The sequence below is a fragment of the Hydra viridissima genome, unplaced genomic scaffold, assembly GCF_058129835.1.
Source record: "Hydra viridissima isolate aposymbiotic clone 2 unplaced genomic scaffold, HvirCarnegie_v1 scaffold_1, whole genome shotgun sequence".
Taxonomy (NCBI): domain Eukaryota; kingdom Metazoa; phylum Cnidaria; class Hydrozoa; order Anthoathecata; family Hydridae; genus Hydra; species Hydra viridissima.
In genome coordinates, this window is record NW_028324300.1 from 10,411,940 (window position 1) to 10,432,779 (window position 20,840).

The 20,840-nt window shown below is 29.7% G+C and overlaps 2 protein-coding genes and 2 pseudogenes across 4 annotated transcripts in view; 3 read left to right on the forward strand and 1 right to left on the reverse strand.

Annotated features, from left to right (window-relative positions):
• Positions 1-662, forward strand: part of LOC145198242 (uncharacterized) — a 2,147-nt pseudogene extending 1,485 nt beyond the window's left edge.
• Positions 1-20,840, reverse strand: part of LOC149893295 (uncharacterized) — a 42,562-nt gene that overhangs the window by 21,225 nt on the left and 497 nt on the right. Inside the window, exons 2-3 of the mRNA XM_090099898.1 lie at positions 11,529-11,600; positions 4,648-4,675 (exon numbers count right to left, since the gene is read on the reverse strand). Coding sequence (XP_089956024.1) covers positions 4,648-4,675 — 28 coding nt within the window. The 5' untranslated portion in view covers positions 11,529-11,600. The remainder of the gene's footprint in view (positions 1-4,647; positions 4,676-11,528; positions 11,601-20,840) is intronic.
• LOC149893296 (uncharacterized) lies at positions 953-3,488 on the forward strand (annotated as a pseudogene). The gene is made up of 7 exons (XR_016448851.1): positions 953-1,303; positions 1,463-1,571; positions 1,716-2,059; positions 2,206-2,259; positions 2,352-2,599; positions 2,901-3,060; positions 3,283-3,488. The product of XR_016448851.1 is annotated as an uncharacterized LOC149893296 (transcript).
• LOC149893297 (ATP-dependent DNA helicase PIF1-like) lies at positions 16,459-19,921 on the forward strand. 2 transcript variants are annotated; one of them, XM_090076978.1, is made up of 2 exons: positions 16,459-16,726; positions 17,105-19,921. In XM_090076978.1, exon 2 carries the CDS (start codon positions 18,071-18,073, stop codon positions 18,602-18,604), a length of 534 nt encoding a protein of 177 aa, XP_089933104.1. In that variant the 5' UTR covers positions 16,459-16,726; positions 17,105-18,070; the 3' UTR covers positions 18,605-19,921. The 2 variants fall into 2 exon arrangements, with proteins under 2 accessions (XP_089933104.1, XP_089933105.1); XM_090076979.1 differs by having other exon boundaries at positions 16,459-16,710.

Here is a 20,840-nt window from a genome sequence, read left to right on the forward strand (position 1 = left end):
AATTCACTTGGTTCAAGACTGCAGAATATATGGAGCACTAGATAATGTTTCAGCTTTTCCTTTCGAAAATAAATTGGGTATTATTAAAAAACTTATTCATAAACCACATAATCCAATTGCTCAAATTATTAATCGATGCGAAGAGAAGGCATTTGTTACACTTCAAAATAGAAAGTCAATGTCTGTTGAACAAGAAGCTGCTAAACTTTTACAAAGAAAACATTCAACAGGTATAATGCCTCCAAATTTGCCTCCAGGATATTATCAACAATATAAAAACTACAAAGGAAAAAAGTATTTTGGTTCAATTTCTTTAGGCGACAGTTGTTTTAAAACTCATGGGATTTTATCTTTTGTCAAAAATATAATTCTATCAAATAATAATGAAATTCTTGTTGTTTACAATTCTGTTGAAGAATGCAGTTCCTTTTTTGATTATCCACTTGAGTCTTCTCTATTGGAAATAGTTGTTGTAAAAAAAATTTCAGGTCTTTTAAGGTATGCTAATATATTAGATCTTGAAAAAAAGTTTGTCATCATGCCTTTAGATAATAGCAGCTATTTAGCTATGCCATTATTGCATCAGAAATAAGTAATGCAAAAATTTGATTGGAACTTTGACTCTTTAATGCAGTTAATAAATGTTTTGAATATGTTGTTAATAGATTTGTATTTTTTTGCCTATGTATTATACAATTTAATTTTTTTTGTACATAAATGTAATTTTGAAAAAAAAGTTATTATCTTTCCTTTGGTGGTGTATTTAAAATCAAATTAACATAAATGATAAAAAAATACTGAAGTTTTAAAATTTAGTTTTATAGCTTTTGTGTCAAATTTTGGTATTAAAACATTAAGGTTGAATATTTATTCAACCACATCAATTTGAGTAAATCAAATGAACACTTAAACCAATTTTAAAAACAGCAAAATTATTGCCTAGTGGTTTCACATTCTATTTTTTTATACTAATGGTTCAATGTATAATCTAAATTTGTCTAAATTTAACAATACTTTTAGTTTAAAAAGTAACTTTATTAGTATATACTTATCTATAAACAATTTTGTGTTTAGTTCAAATATTTTACTTTAAAAAACTTAGTTATGGCTTATGCTGTAATAGAATTTTGTGAGACAAATCAAGAAGAAATTATTTCTACAAATTGGTTTGTTTCTGACCAAGAAGAATTTTGTTTGTGGCCACCAAAAAAGTTATCAACAAAAGCGCAAAAGATGGCGAAAGATAGAGTGGCACCTGATGCTCAATGGGATGAATTCAAAATTTGTGTCTTGGGAAAAGCTGGTATGGGACATTGTTATTGTTTTGTGATTATTGCCTATGTTGTTTATATAAGTTGGTCATTTTTTGAATTATTTTGAATCCCTAATATTAGATCAGTTAATGTCATTACCAGGCCAATAAATATTTTATATGTCTTAATCATTGTTTTAACTTATTTAGCAACTTACACAAGAGCAAGAGAAAAGTTAAAATATGCAGAAGATACTTCTGATTTAAATTTTACAGAACAGGAGGCTGAAGAAAAAGATGTACCTATTAGGCAGAAAAGGTAATAATAGAAGTAATGTCTGCTCAATAATTGTACTAGTGTTGAGTGTGTTAGTGCTTAGTTTTATAATTTTTAATTGAATAATTTCAAATGTTTTCAAACTATTTTAGAAAACATTTAGTGATAATTACATTTATTGTTTAGAATTGCAACTAGAAAAATTTCATCAGATTTTGAATCTGAAATGGAATTTGAAAATGACATTGATTATTTCCCTCTTAAGAAAAAAAAATTGGCTGGGAAAACTCAACTTAGTGCCACAACTCAAATTCTTCCCCCTTTATTTTCTGTGCCATTTTCTGTTACGGCATCAAGTTCACCAACATTGATAACAACTTTACCGATTATGCCAATATCTTATGAAACACCATTTTCATCTCTTGACATAACAGCATTGATGAGATCAACCCAGTGTACTCGTTTATCAAACACAACAACAGGTTGCATGTCAAAGACGGTAACAACGACATCACCAGTTTCAAATATTGGTGAGTTACATAATTTAAAAAACTCATAAGGATGCCTACCTTGCATATTTTTTAATGTATTTGATCTCAAGCTGAATCAGTTGTTAGTAACTTGATTTTTATTATTTATGATTTATGGCATTATAGTACAGTTAACACTATTTTAGATGTTGTAACAGTACAAAACAATGGGAGTGCATTATCTTGCAGTAATACATCTAGTAAGTGATTATTGATTGTTGATTACTTGGTTTTTTTCAGATTAAATGACTATATATGTGATAATGTAAGTAATTATTTACACTTTACCAAGATCAAACAATGCATGGGTTGGTGGTACAGTTGCTGAAAGTGTGTGTGGATATTCAGTAAACCCAGACTATCCACACCAACATGCTAAATGCTATGCTTAGTCAAGGGAATGTAAAGGTCCAGGCTTCACGTTTACCAGACGGGATAATATTTCCGATGGACACCATGGAAGCTTTTGATGCAATTGAAATGAAGCTAAAAGATTGCAAACATAGTTGTAAGTTAATACTTATGACCTAGGACATATTAGTTTAATGTACAGTTCAATATAAAATAGGAAAGCAATATAGATGAGTAGAAGCAACTACTTATCTATATTTCTTTCCTATTTTATAATGAACTTAAAGCTTTGTTAATTTTAGCATAATATTTTTAGTCTATCGTATTTAAAGATTGCAATACCAGTATTCTGGTGTTTAATAAATATCATGTATCATTCATACAAACTGTATATGCATTTTTGCTATTATATAATAAATTTTTAATTTTTATATTGTTTAAGATAACATTTTTTAGATTATCTTAATGTGTTAGATTAAATGTTTTGCAGGTTAACTTTCTAGCCGGTATCGGAGGGAGAAAAGTCGACGAAGCTGTTCGCCGTATGATGCAGCAGTTGTTTAACAATAACTTAGCTCTGCAATTTAATTGTCAGCGAGGGCAGTCAAAAAAATTGTTAAAGGGTACTGAGCTATTTCAAGTGATTTATAGTGAGTATTCATAGTTTTAAATGAATTTTGGTAATATTTCTCTGCTATTTTGCCAGATATTAAATACAATTGAACATATGTAAATTTTGTTTGGTTAGTTTTAAAAATTGTGCACTCTATTGATATGTTTAGTAAAACCCTTATGGTTCAGATTTTCAAAGACGATAAGAATATTGTGTATTTAAGATTCTTTAACTATTTGAAAGGCATTATTTTTTATAGGAGCCTTAAAGCTTAACAACCTGACGTCGACATGCATGATGAAAGATTTCGAAATGTCCCTTGCAAAATGGCTTATTGGTGCTCGCGATCGAGATGGTAATAGAGCTAAGCGTGGCGAAGCAAGAAAACAGTCTAACAAGCTCTAATTTATTTATACTTTTTTTTGTATAATATAATATTTACATTAATAGGAAATATATATTATACTTAGCATATTGTTTATTGTTTTTATCTAATATATATATATATATATATATATATATATATATATATATATATATATATATATATATATATATATATATATATATTAATGTTAAATATATATATTAAATGTTAAATATTAAACTTGACCTATAGATCAAGTTAAATATTTAACATGGTAGTTTATTGGTACCAATATATATTGGTATCCATATGGATTGACAAACTAAAGTTTCATATAGGTCCCAAAAAAAAAGGAGTTTATTGGGTCCAATATGGGCCAACCATCGAATGTTCCATATAGGCCAAAGTTAATAAAAGAAAATGGGAGTTTATTGGGTCCAATATGGGCTAACCATAAAAAATTATGTTTGGGTCAAAGTAAATAAAAGAAAATAGGAGTTTGTTGGGTCCAATATGGGCTAACTATATGGACTAGCCCATATAGAACCCGTTGATAAACCGCGGACAAACTTTTATGGGTCTAATATAGGATTCCTACATAGGGCCCATAAAACAGCCCACATGGGTCCGATATATGACACATGTACTATTGCTAACTGGGAAGTTATTAATTAATTGACCCTTTGATACAATATTCAATGCCTTAAAACTACAAAGTGCTTTAATATAACATTAAATTCCTTAAAACTACACATTTCGGCCATGCTTTAAAAAACTAAATACTCCGGTCATACTTTAAAACTACATATTTAGGCCATACTTTAAAAGGCTGTTTTAAAAGCTTTACTTTAAAAGCTATGTTTGCTCAAATAAAAAACATTTAAGAATACCCTTTTTTACCTGAAAACGAAGTCCTACGGCTTTGTTCAATTAAACTTTGTCTTTCAAAGTAATTGATATGGGTTGAATAAAAATTTAATACTTTTCTAGTCATATTTTAGTTTACTGTGCTCAAATAACATATGTTCAGGAACTTACTTTTGCTTAAGTTTGAGTCAAAATATATATTGAAAAGGTCTTTAGAAATTTTTGAGAAAATAGTGTAAACTTTTTTGATTAGGTTACCATTACCTTGATGTATGAAATTTCAAATTCTTATCAAAAACCCTTTAGTTACAAGGTTTAAGCTATTGTCAGATTAAAATCTAATCATTTGCATCAAATGATACTGGGAAGAAACGTGAATTACCAAGTTACCTGTATTTCGAGTTCCACCATCGCTCATCTAAAATGTAAAAGCATTGAAGTAAACACAATGCTAATAAGTTGTTTTAAATATGGTTATGCAAACGTTTACAAAATATCTTTAAATAATGTAACTTCGTTACTTGAAATAAATTAAACAAACAACTCACTGAAAAAAATAAGAAAAAAAAGGAATCCCAACGATTTCACCTCTATTTTTTAATATATAAAAATCTCAGCAATAACTGTTTATGGATCTTTTAAAAACTTTATGTAGATATTAGAAATACGTTTAAATAACAAAAAATATCTACTTGTCCGAGATTTCAATTAAAATTCCTTTCGGCAATTTATCTTTAAAAAATGTCTTTAGTTTAGTGAAAAGTTATAGGAATAATACGACAACTTTTTCAAAGTTCAAAAGCTGTTGTCAGTAAGTAATTCCTTCAGTTCTCAGCCAGACTTGTATAAATAAATTTAAACTTCAAATGTGCTATAGTGTCATACATTTCTGCATACTTTAAATGCAGTGGAAGTGCGACTTATGGTTAGCGCATTAGATGGAATGCATATAAAACATTACTTAAAAAAAAAATCTTTTTTTAGATACATAATAACTAAAACAAAACCTACGGTTAATAAATAAACAAATAAAGCAAAAAGAAATAGAAAGCTAAATTGTTGATAATGCCTGGACCTAAATTCAACAATAGTTTTCCTTAAATGCTCTCTCTACGAAGCGCAATGGTGTGTAGTTTAACTTCATGCTGCAATCAACACCTAAGAAATTCTCTATGCTTGATTCTTCAGCATATTTAGATCCACGTCCTAGTCCATATTGTGGTTTAAGTTTATGAAGATATTGTTCTATCTGTTCAAGAATGACGTGCTTTTTAAAGAGTCTAAAATAGATCTGTACCCTCAAATTTTCTTCAAAAGTTTTCGGCTTTGAGACTAGTTTTCAGAAACTTTTCAAGTCCCAAACCAAACTTTGAGAACATTATCAATTGCATTTAACAATGAGACTAAAAGCAGCACCAATAGTGGGATAATTTTAGTGAGCATGTCAGATTCAAGAAATTTATCTGCGTGTTGAAGCAGTTAATGACATGATTAGCAAATCCTTGAACTGAATGAATTTCTGGAAGAAGGCATTTAGCTCAAACCAACATATCTTCTGTTACAGTTTAAAAGTGGAAGATTCACTGTGCTCATCTATTTCGAGCCATTTCTAGTTTTAATCTTCCGAGTAACTGAAAACCATAAAAATTATATGTATATATAAAGCACGTTTATCACTGAAGTGAAAGCCATAAATAAGGTTACAAAAGATGCTTTTAAGAAATACATCGTTTAGTTTACCTGTCTTAGCACTTTCTCAGATTAAGATATTTCTCAGATTTGCAAGCTTGCACTTTAACTGAATTTATATTAAATATCTAAGTTAATGTTTTTTATGTCACATATTTTTGTCTTGTATTTTTTTCCTCTTGTATTTTTAATCTTCGGAGTAAACGTACTTTAACTCAGAAGTATGGAGAGTTGAATTGACTGTCTGCTGACAATTTACTATCAAATTTAGTTTAAAGACTGCGACGAAAACAAAATGAATCCCGTCTGAACTTCAAATGCTAATTGGTTGTTTCGTGTTTTATAACAAGATTCTTTTCTTTGATTTACTTAATAACGTATTATCTATCTATGAACTCTTGTTATCATTCCTTTTTTGCTTGCTGTACCACGTTCAGGTAATAAGAACTGTTTTTTAATTTTGAAGGTTGTCCCGTATTTTTGATCACTTCAGTTCCACCTTTGGTCAATCCACTATCTAGCTCTAGGTGATAACTCTCCTGTAAAACTGTTGCACTAACTTTTAGATAGCTTTGATTTGTATCTACTTTTAGCTAATTATGGTGGTAGAGTTTTCCTCAACTATTTATAAATGATAAAAAAAATCTTCAATAAAGTTTAGCTTCTGAAAAGTTTAATTGAGAACTACGAAATTTATTAAAAAGTAAAAATAAAACTTGGAATAACAAAATTATACCTTGTCTATTTTTCTATTAGCTTATTAAACTGCTATCACGGCGTCTAAAATTTCTTGTTGATCTGGCCGACAAACAATTTTTTTTTTCTTTATATTTAACCTGTGCATCATATATATCGTCTGCAAGGTGGTATAAACTATTTAATGACTAAGATTTTTTTGATACTTGTTATCTGTGACATATAGGAAAAGCTTTTTTTGCCTATATTTGATGGAACATACGATTAAATTTCTCCATGTTATTTGAAGATATTCCAATATATATCTAAATGTTTTTCAAGCTTTCACTTGAAAACTTGACCATCTAGCTATTATGCCGGTTTTAAAACAGCTAAAGATTTCTCCCTTTTTAATACAGTTCTAATCAAGCACTTTTTTCCTTGAACCTTTGTGATTCCTCTGCCTAGTTTTTCATTAATGAGTTAACTGACATTTTTCTCATTCCGACCAGGTTTTATATATGATCTTCATAAAAATTAGGATTAGGACAGTCTTTTTCCAAACTTTAAATTCCAGTTCGAAATTATATGACTAATGAATGCTTTTTAGAATAACCTTTGGTATCTACAAAATGGTGAGAATGCTATATGGTACTTATGTTTGAGGGAAAACTTTTTAAGTTTATAATCAACCATTTTACATATAAGTTTGCTAAAAAAATATTTCTGATTTAGGACATAATATCAAAGTCTTCAATGTGTCTTCATTGGTATTCATTTTTGGCAATTTTCTATTTTTAGATCGTTTATCATGGTTGTTTAACGTTACATCCCAGGAAGTAAATAAACTGTGGAATTCCATTGAGAAAAGTGCTAGAACATTTAATGACGTTATGGATTTAATAATTTTAATGGCTTTTTATCTGTGAAAACCAAAGAATTGTTAATATGTGTTTGCGGTTGTTTATGATGGTATTTGAAGAATATTTTAGGAAAAGTATACGGTATAAGTGAAATGAGAAAATATTTGAAGACAGGTTTTTGTTATGAGAGAAGATTGTTGCGATTTATTGATCTGTTTATTGCGAAAAAACTACAAGCTGAGAGGCGATATACTTGTTTACGCTTTTATTTGTTCTGTTACCCATCTGTGATAGCAAACTCATCAAGTTTGCTATAACAGATAGATATTAGAACAAATTTAGCAGTTATTAATGCTCAGGAGGTCTCTCTTAGACTGGCTGAAAGCAAAAGAGGACGGCCTTTTGCACTGGTCCCAGTTATTTCTCATACTACCCACTTCTTTATAAATGAGTTTTTTTAATGATTAGAGTCATTGTTGACATGTATATACGAAAAAACCAGGATCACAAAAGACTCTTTAATAAAATGTTGAAAACATGCATGCTACAATTAATCAAAAAAAGGACTTTAACATTCTGTAATAGCTTCCTGCACATCTTTCCTGGAAATTGACCGCCATTAAAATTTGCATTAAGGTGGTCAGCTTTGCAGGCTAGTCTCATGTCTCAGGCCGCCACTGCAGCAAGTTCTTGAACAGGTGATAAAAAAAGAAGATAAAGCTAATTTAGTCGCATAAAATCCAGAACAAGTTTGATGCATTCAGCAATAAGCACAAACGCTTCAACCTCATGCCTGAATTCCATGGCGTAGCTTATTTTTAATGGATCTGCAATAAAAGTGTTTTGATTCTTCTACAGACTTCCAAATGTTTATGATTAATCATGTTTTAAGAGTGTTGGCAGACGCATAGCATACTTTTGGTTCAAAGCAAATCAAATAGTTATTTTAATTACTGAAACAATTGTTTTTAAATTAGTTCTTGCAATAATCTGATTATGAAATCTAACTTTTGTCATTTAAGCTTCAAGACTTTTCAATGAAAAATAGACATATGCTACGTGAAATTACTGTAAATAGTTTGTATCCAGTTGCTTGATTGAATCTGATGGTGCCATGAGGTGATCCTTGTTTAATGGTAACAACTGATGATGCGATCTGTTCTGCTCCAACTGAATCATTTGATGTCAATGCTTGAAAATTTTGATATTTTGTCCAACCTGTACGGAATTAACTCAGATCTCGACCAATAATTGTAAGACACTTTACATCTTTTTTCAGTTTGCTGCCACTTCTACTACTCATAATTCATAGATTTTTGAGTGTGTGACTCTCTGGATGGAGTGTTAGTTGAAATATGCTGACAATCAAACATTTGTCATTATAATCAAACTTTCGGAAAAACAGTTGCCAAAAATTATCATTTTTGAAATACAAGTCATTTTTTACAAGTTTGTTCACCTTTTCAATTATTGATGTTGCAAGTTCCCGTTCACATTTTTTAAACACAAAAAACACAGTTTTGCAGCAACTCTCATGATTTTTACTTTTGTTAGACATTGTTTTTTATTGTAATGAGAAGTACAAACTGAGATTTAATTGTTTGCGACAGGTTTGTATAGTGGTTAGATAATCTGATAGTAAAATTATTTATTAGTTTTAGGGCAGAAGAAAGATTAAAACTTTTAACGTTACTATTACACTTAAAGTTCTAAAATAATAAAGACTTTAACAAATGTGTTGTAATTTGATTACAATAACTTCGTAAGTTTTATTTCAAAATGTATATTTCCTAAGAACCTAACAAAATTTTAGCTTTCAAATTCATTTTTTATTAGCAGTTTCCTGTATACCAAAATGACCTTTATGACAAACTGCTTTCATTATTCTTATTTAAATCACTAAAAGGAAAAACTTAGTGCCATTCCTTTCAAAAAAACATGTCCTAAATTACTATATTTACTGATATTTTAAAAACTATAATTGCATACACTCATCAAGTACTTTTCTATCTTCTATGAAAAAGTATGCCCCCAAGGTTGCTAATTCTATATTCTTTTCTTTAGAAGTATACCTTTTGGGAAAATGTATGTTATCTCTTGTTTAGCATTCATCTTTACACAACTTAAGAGTATTTTCCGAGAATGGGAATGGCTTTAAGCAGTTTACTTTTTGTAAGCTTTTGAGTGCTGTCACCAGTGTTTAACTTAGGTCAGTATGCCAAATTCTTTGAAAACACACCTGTAATCCAGGAATACTATCTGTATACTTTGTATGGAAAAGTATCATCTTGAACATACAGACTTTTTCAGAGAAAATATGAAGATCTTAGAGTTGAACATGAAATATGTGAAAAGCTGCTGATCCTGCTTTGTAAAACTGACAATTGTAAAGTGGTAAGCTTTCCTTCACTGTACGAGGCCTAAAATAAGGGGTCAAACATAATACCCTTTGATATACATTCACTTGAGTCCGCAAGCCCTCCAAATTTTCAGAAGCAGAAAAAAGTGCTCAGACTGTCTCAGTGATAGAAAGTGGACTTCCACATACCTTCACCAAAAGTACTTTTAGGGAAAGTACGCACAAACACACAACGGCCAAAAACGTTTTAAATATACGCTTTAGCAGTTGTTAATGCTTAGGAGGTATCTCCAATATGACTATCTGACTAATTCAAAGCTAAGTAGGACGCCTTCTTCCACTGACTCCAGTTAAATCTCATATTTCCCACTTCTTTATAAATGATGTAATGTTTTTTAATGGTTAGTGTCATTACAACCAGAATCATCAAGACCAGGATCATGAATTGCTGTTTAATACAATGTCAAAAACTTACTTGCCACAATTAATCGAAGCGCTGCTAACAAGACTGCTTGGCGATTACTAACGTGGAACTCTCCAATGACGAAAGTCAAGATATGAAGCAAGAAGTTGTGCGCTGTAAGTACTTGATATTGTTCCAAAGTGAAACCTTGATGAATAGACAGATTTCCAGTGCACATATCAATAAGTAAGACATTAATGGTGATTGAGGCTCCCTCAAACTCAGTCTAAGTACAGAGGAAGCTTATCCGATGTTAATGTACAAACTCCACCTCAAAAAGAAAACCGGACAAGACAAGCATATGGCAACAACCGTGTGAAGTGCCAAACCCATGGTGCTGTTGCTGACTAGGTGCCTAAAAACTACAATAAAAATGAAACAAATCTGGCTCTCATTTACTGTAAAATCCTGAAGCTCATTTTTTCCTATGAGTTGGTTCTGATAAAACCTTTGAATCGGCTTTAGTCTCATTCCAGTTCACAACAATCCACATGGTGCAATGTTGATAGTAAAAAACTGTCTCAAAAGGTTTATTTTTGAATCTTTGGGTCACTTTGAGAAAATGCCACAGCATTCAAACTAGAGGACGGGGATATCATACAAGCTAAGCGTACATGAATGTGATGCACGAGCTCCTCTTCAATATACCTGACAGCGCGTTTGTACTTTATCTGATTCTTCCAGTGGAAATGCATGTTTCTCAGATTTCATATTTTCTTTAGCTACTGCACCGCATAATCCTTTTTCATTTTGTTAAACCTAAGTCTTGTTAAACACAGATGTGCAAAAAAAAAAATGACATTCTTGACCAAAGCTACGACTTTCTTTTTCAGAGAATTTGCTCAAAATTTTGAATTTAATACTTTATTAAAGGCTGGTTAATTTAGTTTTCACTTTTTCATTTATCATCCTGCGAGAAGTTTTATAAAGCTATATTAGTTTTTAATAAACTACATATAGTTGATATGCTAAATGACAAAAGAAAACAAAAAACCAAGCTCATAAAGCGTAGAATATACATTCTACGTTGAGTCAACTTTTATCATCTTCAGTATTTTTGGGGTTTTAAATTTTCAAAACTTAACGTTAATTATTTCTAACATTGCTAAGTTTAGAAAACTTAATGCTTGCACTTTTTTGTTTCATAGTTTTCACTAGTGGATACTTCACTTTTAATATTTTGTAATTTCATAAAAGTACAAAGAAAAAAAAACGAACAAACCAAGCCTTCAGATTGTTGTCGGCGTTTCCAAGAGCCAATATTTTTGTTATTGTAATTGGTGAAAGTAGGCACCTAAAGATTAAAAGTTTAAAATTAAACATTCGCTAGACTGCCTGACTTATCATTTTTAACTCATGTTAAAGCCAAACAAGGTGACATCCTAGTAGCAGAGTTTTAGTGTGGACGATTGTTAAGTATATTTAAGTTGCTGTCACACCTATGCATATCAATTCTCTTTACTATGAAACTCCAATAATCAGCTTTTTTGTTTTAGCTTAACGTTTGTGTTTTTACAAATGCAATTAAGATGTGTTCAAAAATTGTTCGTTAACTTTGATTGGCATTACATTTAATATTGGATGTGTAAAATCCTGTTTCAGATCAAAAATTGTTAAGAAAACATACAAATGCAAAGGTAAATTGTTTCTAATACAGAAGCATAAGGTAAAACTCAGCAATCCATAGAACTAGAAATTTCAAAACTCATTTGTTTGCAGGTGCAAGATAATATAAGCCCACCAACAGCAAAATCATAAAGTTTAAAAAAATGGTTAGACGTGCCGTATAAAGATTCATTTATTATTTTCCAAAACTCTCCCTCTGAAGCAGTGAAAGAAAAAGGAGATCATATTAAAATCTTTTCTAAAATCAAAATATAATTTAGTTTTAATTTATTACTTGTGAGTGAGAAAAATTGTATTATGGAATTTTGCTAAGACTAGATGCTAAAACTAATGGTTTATGCAATCTAGCTAAAATTAGACACTCGTTTAAGGTGGCATAGTAAATGACACATAACTATGTAAGCACATAAGACTATTGTCTTTTAGGATGAAAAAAAGCCTCACAGTAAATATATAGTGAACACTATTTATTTACAAAAACCCCTTCTTTAAAAACTTCCTGAAATGAAATTTAGACTTAATTTTTTAAATTTAAAATATTTATTTAAAGATACATATTACAGCTATACTTAAATATATATATATATATATATATATATATATATATATATATATATATATATATATATATATATATATATATATATATATATATATATATATATATATATATATATATATATTCCAAAGTTGGCTTTAGCCTGCTTGTATGTCTGCATGTAAAATCATTTTTGTCGTTTTGTTGAGTTTCATTAGAAAACAGTTTTTGCTCATTGTTAGAGTAAATATTTGTGACAAAACGATTCACAAACTTTATACCCTAATATATATGATCAACGAATAAGAAGAATCTAAATATGTTGAATGGCAAAAAGGTTTTTCCTTTTTGCATTTAAGAAAAATGTTATAAAATGTTGCTATCCTTTTTCAAATCACTTTTAAAAAGCTGAAGATAAATCTATCATATTGCAAGCAATTCAGCAGAGAGGAAAGCTGTATGCAGTTCCAAAGTTCAGAATGATAATAACAAATCTGCGCAGTGTATGATTGCATCTATTACATCAAATCTGAAAGCAATGAACAGGTCTCTAAAAGCCATAGCACAAGATTACATCTTAAGTATTGGATTTTTGCTGTAAAACTGATATTGTTTTTTAAAAACTTTCCCTTAAAATTAAAATAGAGGATGAAAATTATCAGCAATAAGTCTCCATATTTGCACTTCCAGTTATAGTTTTAGGAAAACTTTATTCTACTTTTAGAGGCGGACTAAGTTTTAGATTTGTGCTGAATTAATAAAGAAAGAAACTCTTATTAAACTAAGCTTTAACATTCATTCCTTTGATTCTAGATCTTTCTAAGAGTTACTTTGTATTTACCACCCATTGAAGAAATGACTAAATTTTTAAGGACTTTTCTTTATATTTCAAAATTACATTGAGCCTTATCAAGCGTCCTTAAATCTAAACAAAAAACCAATTTTGAAAATCGCATTCTCGTCAAATATTCAAATTGAACAACTTTCATCTTATTCTCATAATTAGAACCTATAGGTTTTTCACGAGCCTATAGGTTCTAATTATTAGCTACATTCCGAGGGACTTTTCTATAAGTTTCTGATTGGCTCTTTAATTCTATTGAGGTTTCTTCATGTAGGGCTTAAACACGGCTTCTTTCTACCTCGGTTTGAGTCTTTCTACGAGACATTTTTGATAATCACTAAATTACTTTACTAAAATTGACATAAAGTGCTGAAAATTTTATCAAAGCTGACATGTACCTGGGATTTTTTAAAAATTAAATAAGTTATTAAACAATTAAATGGTTATTTATTGTTCTTTTATGACACTTTGGTTTTATTTTTTTTGTTCTTTTGTGGTGCTTTGATTTTGATACGTTCTACAAAAAACTGATTAAAAAAATAGCTTCATAATAAGAGTTATCAAACGTTTTCTTTTGGTTTTTTGTTTGTTTGTTTGTTTTGCTTTTTTTGGTTCTAAAATAATTAACTTCAACCCCCCCCCCCCCCCTCCTGAGCGTTATTAATATAACTTTTTTGCTGCAATATCGAGAAGAAGAAATTCAACCAACCATTTCCCGGGTAAATTTTTTACTGCCGGGTGATGAAAACTCTGATACTCATGTATATCAGCCTTTTTAAAAAAGGATTTGGTGCATAGCTCAAGAACACCTTTCCCGATGGAAATTATGTGTTCCAATTGAAAGGAGCTTGAAGCCATGGGACCAAAAGACCCAACAGTTTTCAAAAGACAATAGCTGGCTCAATAACTCGGAGAAGTTGTGGAGAGCAAGACATTTAAGTTAAATCATTAAAGTCTCAGGTCTCTCAAGTCGTCCATTGAAAGAGTTTGGAACATAATGTCAAGGGAAAATTTTATTAGTACTTGCTTAGCCTTCTTTTCACATCTAGAGCAAGTCATTTAAAATGATTGAGATCTAAGTAAATGCTAAGCTTTCCTCTTAGGAGAAAACTAATTAAAAATATTAAATTTTTTAAAGCGGACAAAATTTGGGTTTTGGAGGTTGAGAAAAATGTTTGAAGGGCCTCAAAGTTGCTGAGAGATCAACTTATAAACAACGGTCTTATAGTGCCAGAACTCTTGGTTCGCGGTAAAAGTCCAAGAAAATAGGACATTGACCCTGGTAAGTTAATAAGGTGTATTGCTTGTGACTTGGGAAGGACTGAGCCGATGATTAGGACCAGTGTGGCGGAGGATTTAAGATAAAAGCACAATATAAGCGGCAGCTGCTAACCAAAGAACTCTGTTAAACTGCTGAACTAGTTGAAGTACCCTTTTTGTTTTTTTTCTGATGAACTAGTTTCTGCCAGGACTAAAAAAATTAACCAGAAAAGCCGTTGGCTTACTATATACCCAAAGATGCATCCAAGGTCATGCAAACAATGTTTCCAGCTATTATCCCGGTCTTTAGAGCCATCTCAGAGAGTTTGAGAGTGAGTAAAAACAAGAATTCAAAAGGCCTTAAAGGAACATATATAACCCTGGATACAGAAGGTTGCTACTAGACAACAATACATGTTGCAGCAAGACTAAGCACAATATTATACATCAAGAAAATTACAAAAACGGTTGAGTGAGAATTTTTGTGAACATGCTGAGTTTCCTGAGAAATACCGCGTGCACACTGTAAATTATGAGTAATGGAATTATTTTAAGCATTAGATTTATTTTATGATAAAACTAATGCACATTTCTATAAAGCTTTGCATTACCAGGGTGTTTCATTTATGTAAGTAAGTTACCCAGGTAATTTTTGGGATTCAGTTAATTTCCATTTGAATAAAGTCCAGGTAATTTCCATTTGAATAAATTTTACAAAAAAATATTTACTTCTGTAATTTACCTGAATAAAGTTGCCTAAGTTTGTTAAAGTAATTGGTAAATTTACTTGCTATAAACTTAATTCCAAAAAGAGATGTATTATCCAGTAATTTTCTTGGATTACTTTTGACGGCATTGTTCAAGATCTAGATAAATTCCATTCTCTTCAAACCAATTTTGTTAAGAAAACTTTACTGATGGAATATTCATGAATAAAAACAATTTAAAAAATTGTAAAAATTTTCCCGCTAATTGCAAAAGTAAACAAAGTTAGTGCAAACTCGTTTTTCAAAATTGACATTAAATTCATATCTGCTAAAAATACTTTTGAAGTTAATTATATTTTTACTAAGTAAAAATTTCTGTAAACAACCACCAAAACCAATGTTGGTTTTTCTCCAAATCCGATTTGTTTTTATATCACTGAAGCTTTGATTGGACTTTAATGAAATGCTGAAAAAAGTTTCTTAAATATTAAGTGCATGTACGTATGTACGTAAGATCATATGCCCGACTTTTTTCTCAGGTGAAGTTTTTCAGGCAAAGGTTTTTCTACTCGGACTGTATAAAAGTTTATTTGAATTAAAGTTTACGTTATTACATAGGAAAATTTTTCCGGGCAGTTGCTGATGTTAAATTGAATATAATATTTTTTTTTGTCATCCAAATATAATTAGTACAGAAACGTTTAATGTTCAACGTCGTTTCATCATTAGTTCCTAGGCTTTGAAAGAGCGCGTTTTACGAATGCATGCGGCCATTGGAGAAAGTTCTCTTAAGCGAGTTGAAACATGTTTCCTTTTGGAATTTAGTTATTAGCTTAGATTTGGAATTTAATTAATAGTTTAGATTTGGAATTTAATTATTAGTTTAGATATATTACATAAAGAATCATATTAAGATAAATAGTCATCGCTAAGATCATCTTATAATTGAAGTAAGTATATAAAATAGTAATGTATACATTTTTATTAGGTAAAGTAGAAAGGATTTAAATTTTAATTAGATAAAGTAGAAAGGATTTAAATTTTGATTAGATAAAGTAGAAAGGATTTAAATTTTTATTAGATAAAATAGAAAGGATTTAAAGTAGAAAGGATTTTAATTTTTTAAATCGTTTATATTTTGTTTGTTTTAGTTTTTCTTTTTGCACTTTTGTTTCTATTATCTTATTTTTTAGAAGGAAAATAGGGGTATGGATGTTATTTAAAGTTATACTAATGCTATTTCCATAAAATGGTTATTACTACATTGAAATTTCTGTGATGCTATTAACTATTTTTGTTCTTTTTTAGAAAATTTAGAAAAGTAAATTAAACTTTTGTGCCAATACTGACATGGCATGTCACATGTTATTGTATGTAAAGGTTAAATTTTGTTATGAGGATTACAGTTCTTATGAAGAAAAAAAAGAAGGTAAAGAGTAGTGTTTGTAAGTATATATGTTGAATCTTTTTAAATTTTCTGGCGTTTTTAAAATTTTTGTTTGCACACGTTTATTGTTTGCATATATGCTTTTTTGATATGTATGTGTATGTGGTATTAAATGCTTTATAGTTGTTTTATCAATGTGTTTTTATAATAATGTAAAGTGTTTTTATTGTTTATGTATGTGTTAATATGTGTTTTATAATTGTTTTTAAAATGTGTTTAAATATGTATATAAGGTATATATTTAACCTTATATACATATTTAAACACATTTATTGTGTTTATAGTTGGTACATATGTTTATATTATGTTGTTTCCGTGTTTTCAAAGTGCTGTGACTTGGTAAACATCTACCTGAAAATCAATTATTGTATTTTAGAGAAGGAGCAGAACAAATGGCTTGAGATCGTGCAGCTCAACATGATATGCACCTAACGGCATGGTTTAAGTTAAATACTGAAAATTAAAGAGCACATTGCTATTCTTATGTAGGCATTCCTTATCACTTTGTATTTGATGATAAACATTGTAAATGGAAGGTTAGACAAAGGGGTGGTAATAAGGTGATAGTAAGAATGGATAAAGTTAATCCAACTGGAGAATTGTTTTTTCTTAAACTGTTACTTTTGCAAGCAAAAGAAGCAACATCTTGGGAGGATGTGCGTACTGTTAATGGTATTGTCCTTGAAACGTTTCGTGATGTATGTGTTTTGAAAGGTTTGTTGTAAGATGACACTGAATGGCAGAATACTCTTTCTGAGGCGGTTTTAACACGTATGCCAAAGCAAATTAGACAGTTGTTTTCAATTATTTTCACCTTTTTTGAATCTGACAATCCTTTACATCTCTGGAAAACATGCAAAGCTTTTATGATGGAAGATTTCATTCACCGCTCAATTCCACTTCTAATAGCTGAACAAGCTACTCTTCATCAAATTGAAAAGATTATTAATCAAAGTGGTAAAATGCTGGCTGATTACAATCTGCCTGTTATTGATGAGTTTATTGGCTTAAATCTAGAAAATTGTGATGAAAATGTTCAACAACTGAAATAGTAGAATTGTGTATAAACACAACCAGCTGAAATAGTAGAGTTGTGTGTAAAATGTTCTTTGCATTGGCAATGGGTGCAGAAGTTTGCATTAACTGAAAGTACGAGAGTACAAGATGAGGAAGGTAAGTTTTCCCAATGGCTTCTAAAACTTGGGAATGGAACGATACCTGTCAAAGAGGAGGATCCTTTTAAAGGATGCATTGAAATACCAAACCAGTGCATTATTAGAGAAAATGAAATGATTGTTGAAAAGATTTTTGGAGATGCTGATCAAAATATTATTGTAAACGCATGATTTTAACACCAACTAATGTTGATTCGTTATCAATCAATGAAGAAGTGCTTGAATGTCTGCCGGGTGATATCAAAACTTATTTACGTGCTGATCAAATTGATACTGATGACCTTAATGAAAGAAATAATTTTCCTGTTGTGTTTTTGAACAGCTTAACTCCTTCAGGTATGCCACCTCATTGTTTAAAATTGAAAATTCGTTGTGTAATTATGCTTCTTAGAAATTTAGATCTCAAAGTTGGGTTATGCTATGGTAATCGAGTGAAAGTTTGTGCTCTTCAAAATAATTATATTGATGCAGAGGTTTTGACAGGTGTTTCTGGTGGTAAATGGGTTTTTGTTCCTCGAATTCAGTTGGCTCCATCAGATTCTAATTTACCTTTTGTTCTGAAACGTCGTCAGCTTCCTGTCAGATTGGCTTATTCAATGGCAATTAATAAAAGTCAAGGTCAAACATTTGATAGAGTTGGGGTATATCTCAAAAAACTGTGTTTCTCTCATGGTCAACTATTTTGCATGTTCAAGAACTAGGGCATTTAATAGTTTGTTTTTCAAAATTGATAAACATCTCATTCAAGGTATGGTAGGTGAAAAGTGTTACACAAATAATCTTATTTTTTTTTTATTATTTTAATTATTTTTTTTCATATTTTTTGATAAATATACCTGTCATTTAATATTTTTATATGTGTTATAATATGTTTATATGTGTTATATGAAACCATATTTGTTTATAGCTGTATATATGTTTAAAATATGTTGTTTCCATGTTTTCAAAGTGGTGTGAGTTGGCATTATATTGAGCAAGATTGATAACCTTGCCAGCCAAGCAGTGTATTTTTGCAGAGGTGTGACTTGGCAGCATTTTGTGTCAGGCAGTGTTACTGCTTTAGAGCTAGGTTGTGTTGTCTAGCCTTTTTTAATTATTCTGCAAACACAATAATGTTGTTAATGTTTAGCGTAATGTGTATGGAAGAGTACGCAACCTTGATCTTTAAATCTAGGGTGTCTTAATGTTCTAAATTTAAAGTAATTGAAAAACTAATATTGAACATAAAAACAAATATACTTTTATGTAGTTATGTGTTTAGTAAAAAGATAAATATATAGTTAACTTTAAATTGGTTTTCTAATTTTGCCTTTCATGTTTTAATTTGGTTTGTTATTTTCAGATTTTAGGATCAAGGATGTAAATATTCTATTGTTATGTGTTATTGTTGTGATGTTTTGTGTTGATAGACTGCTTGGCTTACCTTTACGTTGGTGTCTATTGTTAAAAATGAATAATAGGTAGTTTCATTATTGGAACTTACTGCTTTTATTTATTTACTAAAAGCCAAGACAACATTATGCTAAAAATGCAGTTTAAATCTTAATTTGATTTTTTTTTTTTTTTTTTTTTTTTTTTTTTTAATTTTATTATATTAGTATTGTTAATCCTTTTGCACTTCGAAACAGATTTCATAGATACATTTTCGATAAATGTTTTTATTAACTGCCATGTCAAAATAGGTTACTATAAATAGGTAAATCAGTTTTCAGTTTTTATGTGGTGTTTTTTTTTTCTTAAAGATTTACGATTGACGCATTTATACGATTTATAAGAAAAAAAACCTAATTACCTTTTATTGTAAATTTTTGTCAGTTAAAATGATATAAATATATGAAATTAGTTCAATTTTTTTTAAAATTTTCTCTATTTTGTGCCTAATAATTTGTTGTACGTAACTTAGGGGATCTTTTTAAACGGGGGGTGAATATTTTCGTTTTGCGCATTTGTCAAATATCGAGTTACTTAAATTTTATAAGGTGGTTAACTAATTAATTAGCTCAGTTTGCATTTGCAACACATTTGAGGAAAGAGAAAATTCTTATATATGTTAAATTTTTATATATATTAAAAAGAAAAAATTCTTATACATGTAAATCATTGTTTTACATTTTATTATTCTGGTAAAAGGTCTCCATCAAAAACTTGATTACTCTTAATAAAAATAAATCTATTCTCCTGACCCCCATTAAGGATAAAACGGGGAAGGGAGGTCCTTTACTAAAAACTATTGAAACAAAGAGGGCATATATTAAAATGATCAGATTAGTGCCTTATATAGTAATGGTCAAATGATCAGTTATTTTTGATAAATTTATTTAGTTGTACTCAATGTTTTAAAGACAATTTCCTTTTTTAAAGAAATATGTATCAAGGGGATACCAAAAAATTAATAACTCATGTATAAGTTACGTTTGCTTTATATTAATCTTATTAATTAAAGTTCATGTGATAAAAAATATTACAAGAATTTAGCTTTACTTTTTCGTGAATTTAAAGCATGGCGAAGTGTTATTATTTTGTGTCAGTAACTAAAAACGTATTGTTTTGAACTTAGCAATGTCGAAGAAAATGTTTCTGCCTTACACTGATATGACCTATGTCCGTTGTAAATTACTCAATGTTAAATAATTGGTAAATTATTTTACCTCAGCATACTTTTTATTTTAATTTTACAAATGGTTTAATTTTTTCAATTTGAAGGCGTTTTTCTAATTGGGTATTAGTTAAGGTTTAGCAACTTTAAATAGTAGAAAACAGCCACTATAAAATTAAGTAATATACCGACCATAACCCGTATTACGGGTTGCTTTTTGCTAGTTTTTAGTAATTACTGCTAAATCAGTATATTGAAAAACTGACATTGGTGTTGGAATACCACCAATTTATGTTCAAAAATTTTTTTATATAAGTCCAGATCAAAGACTCATCTGATGG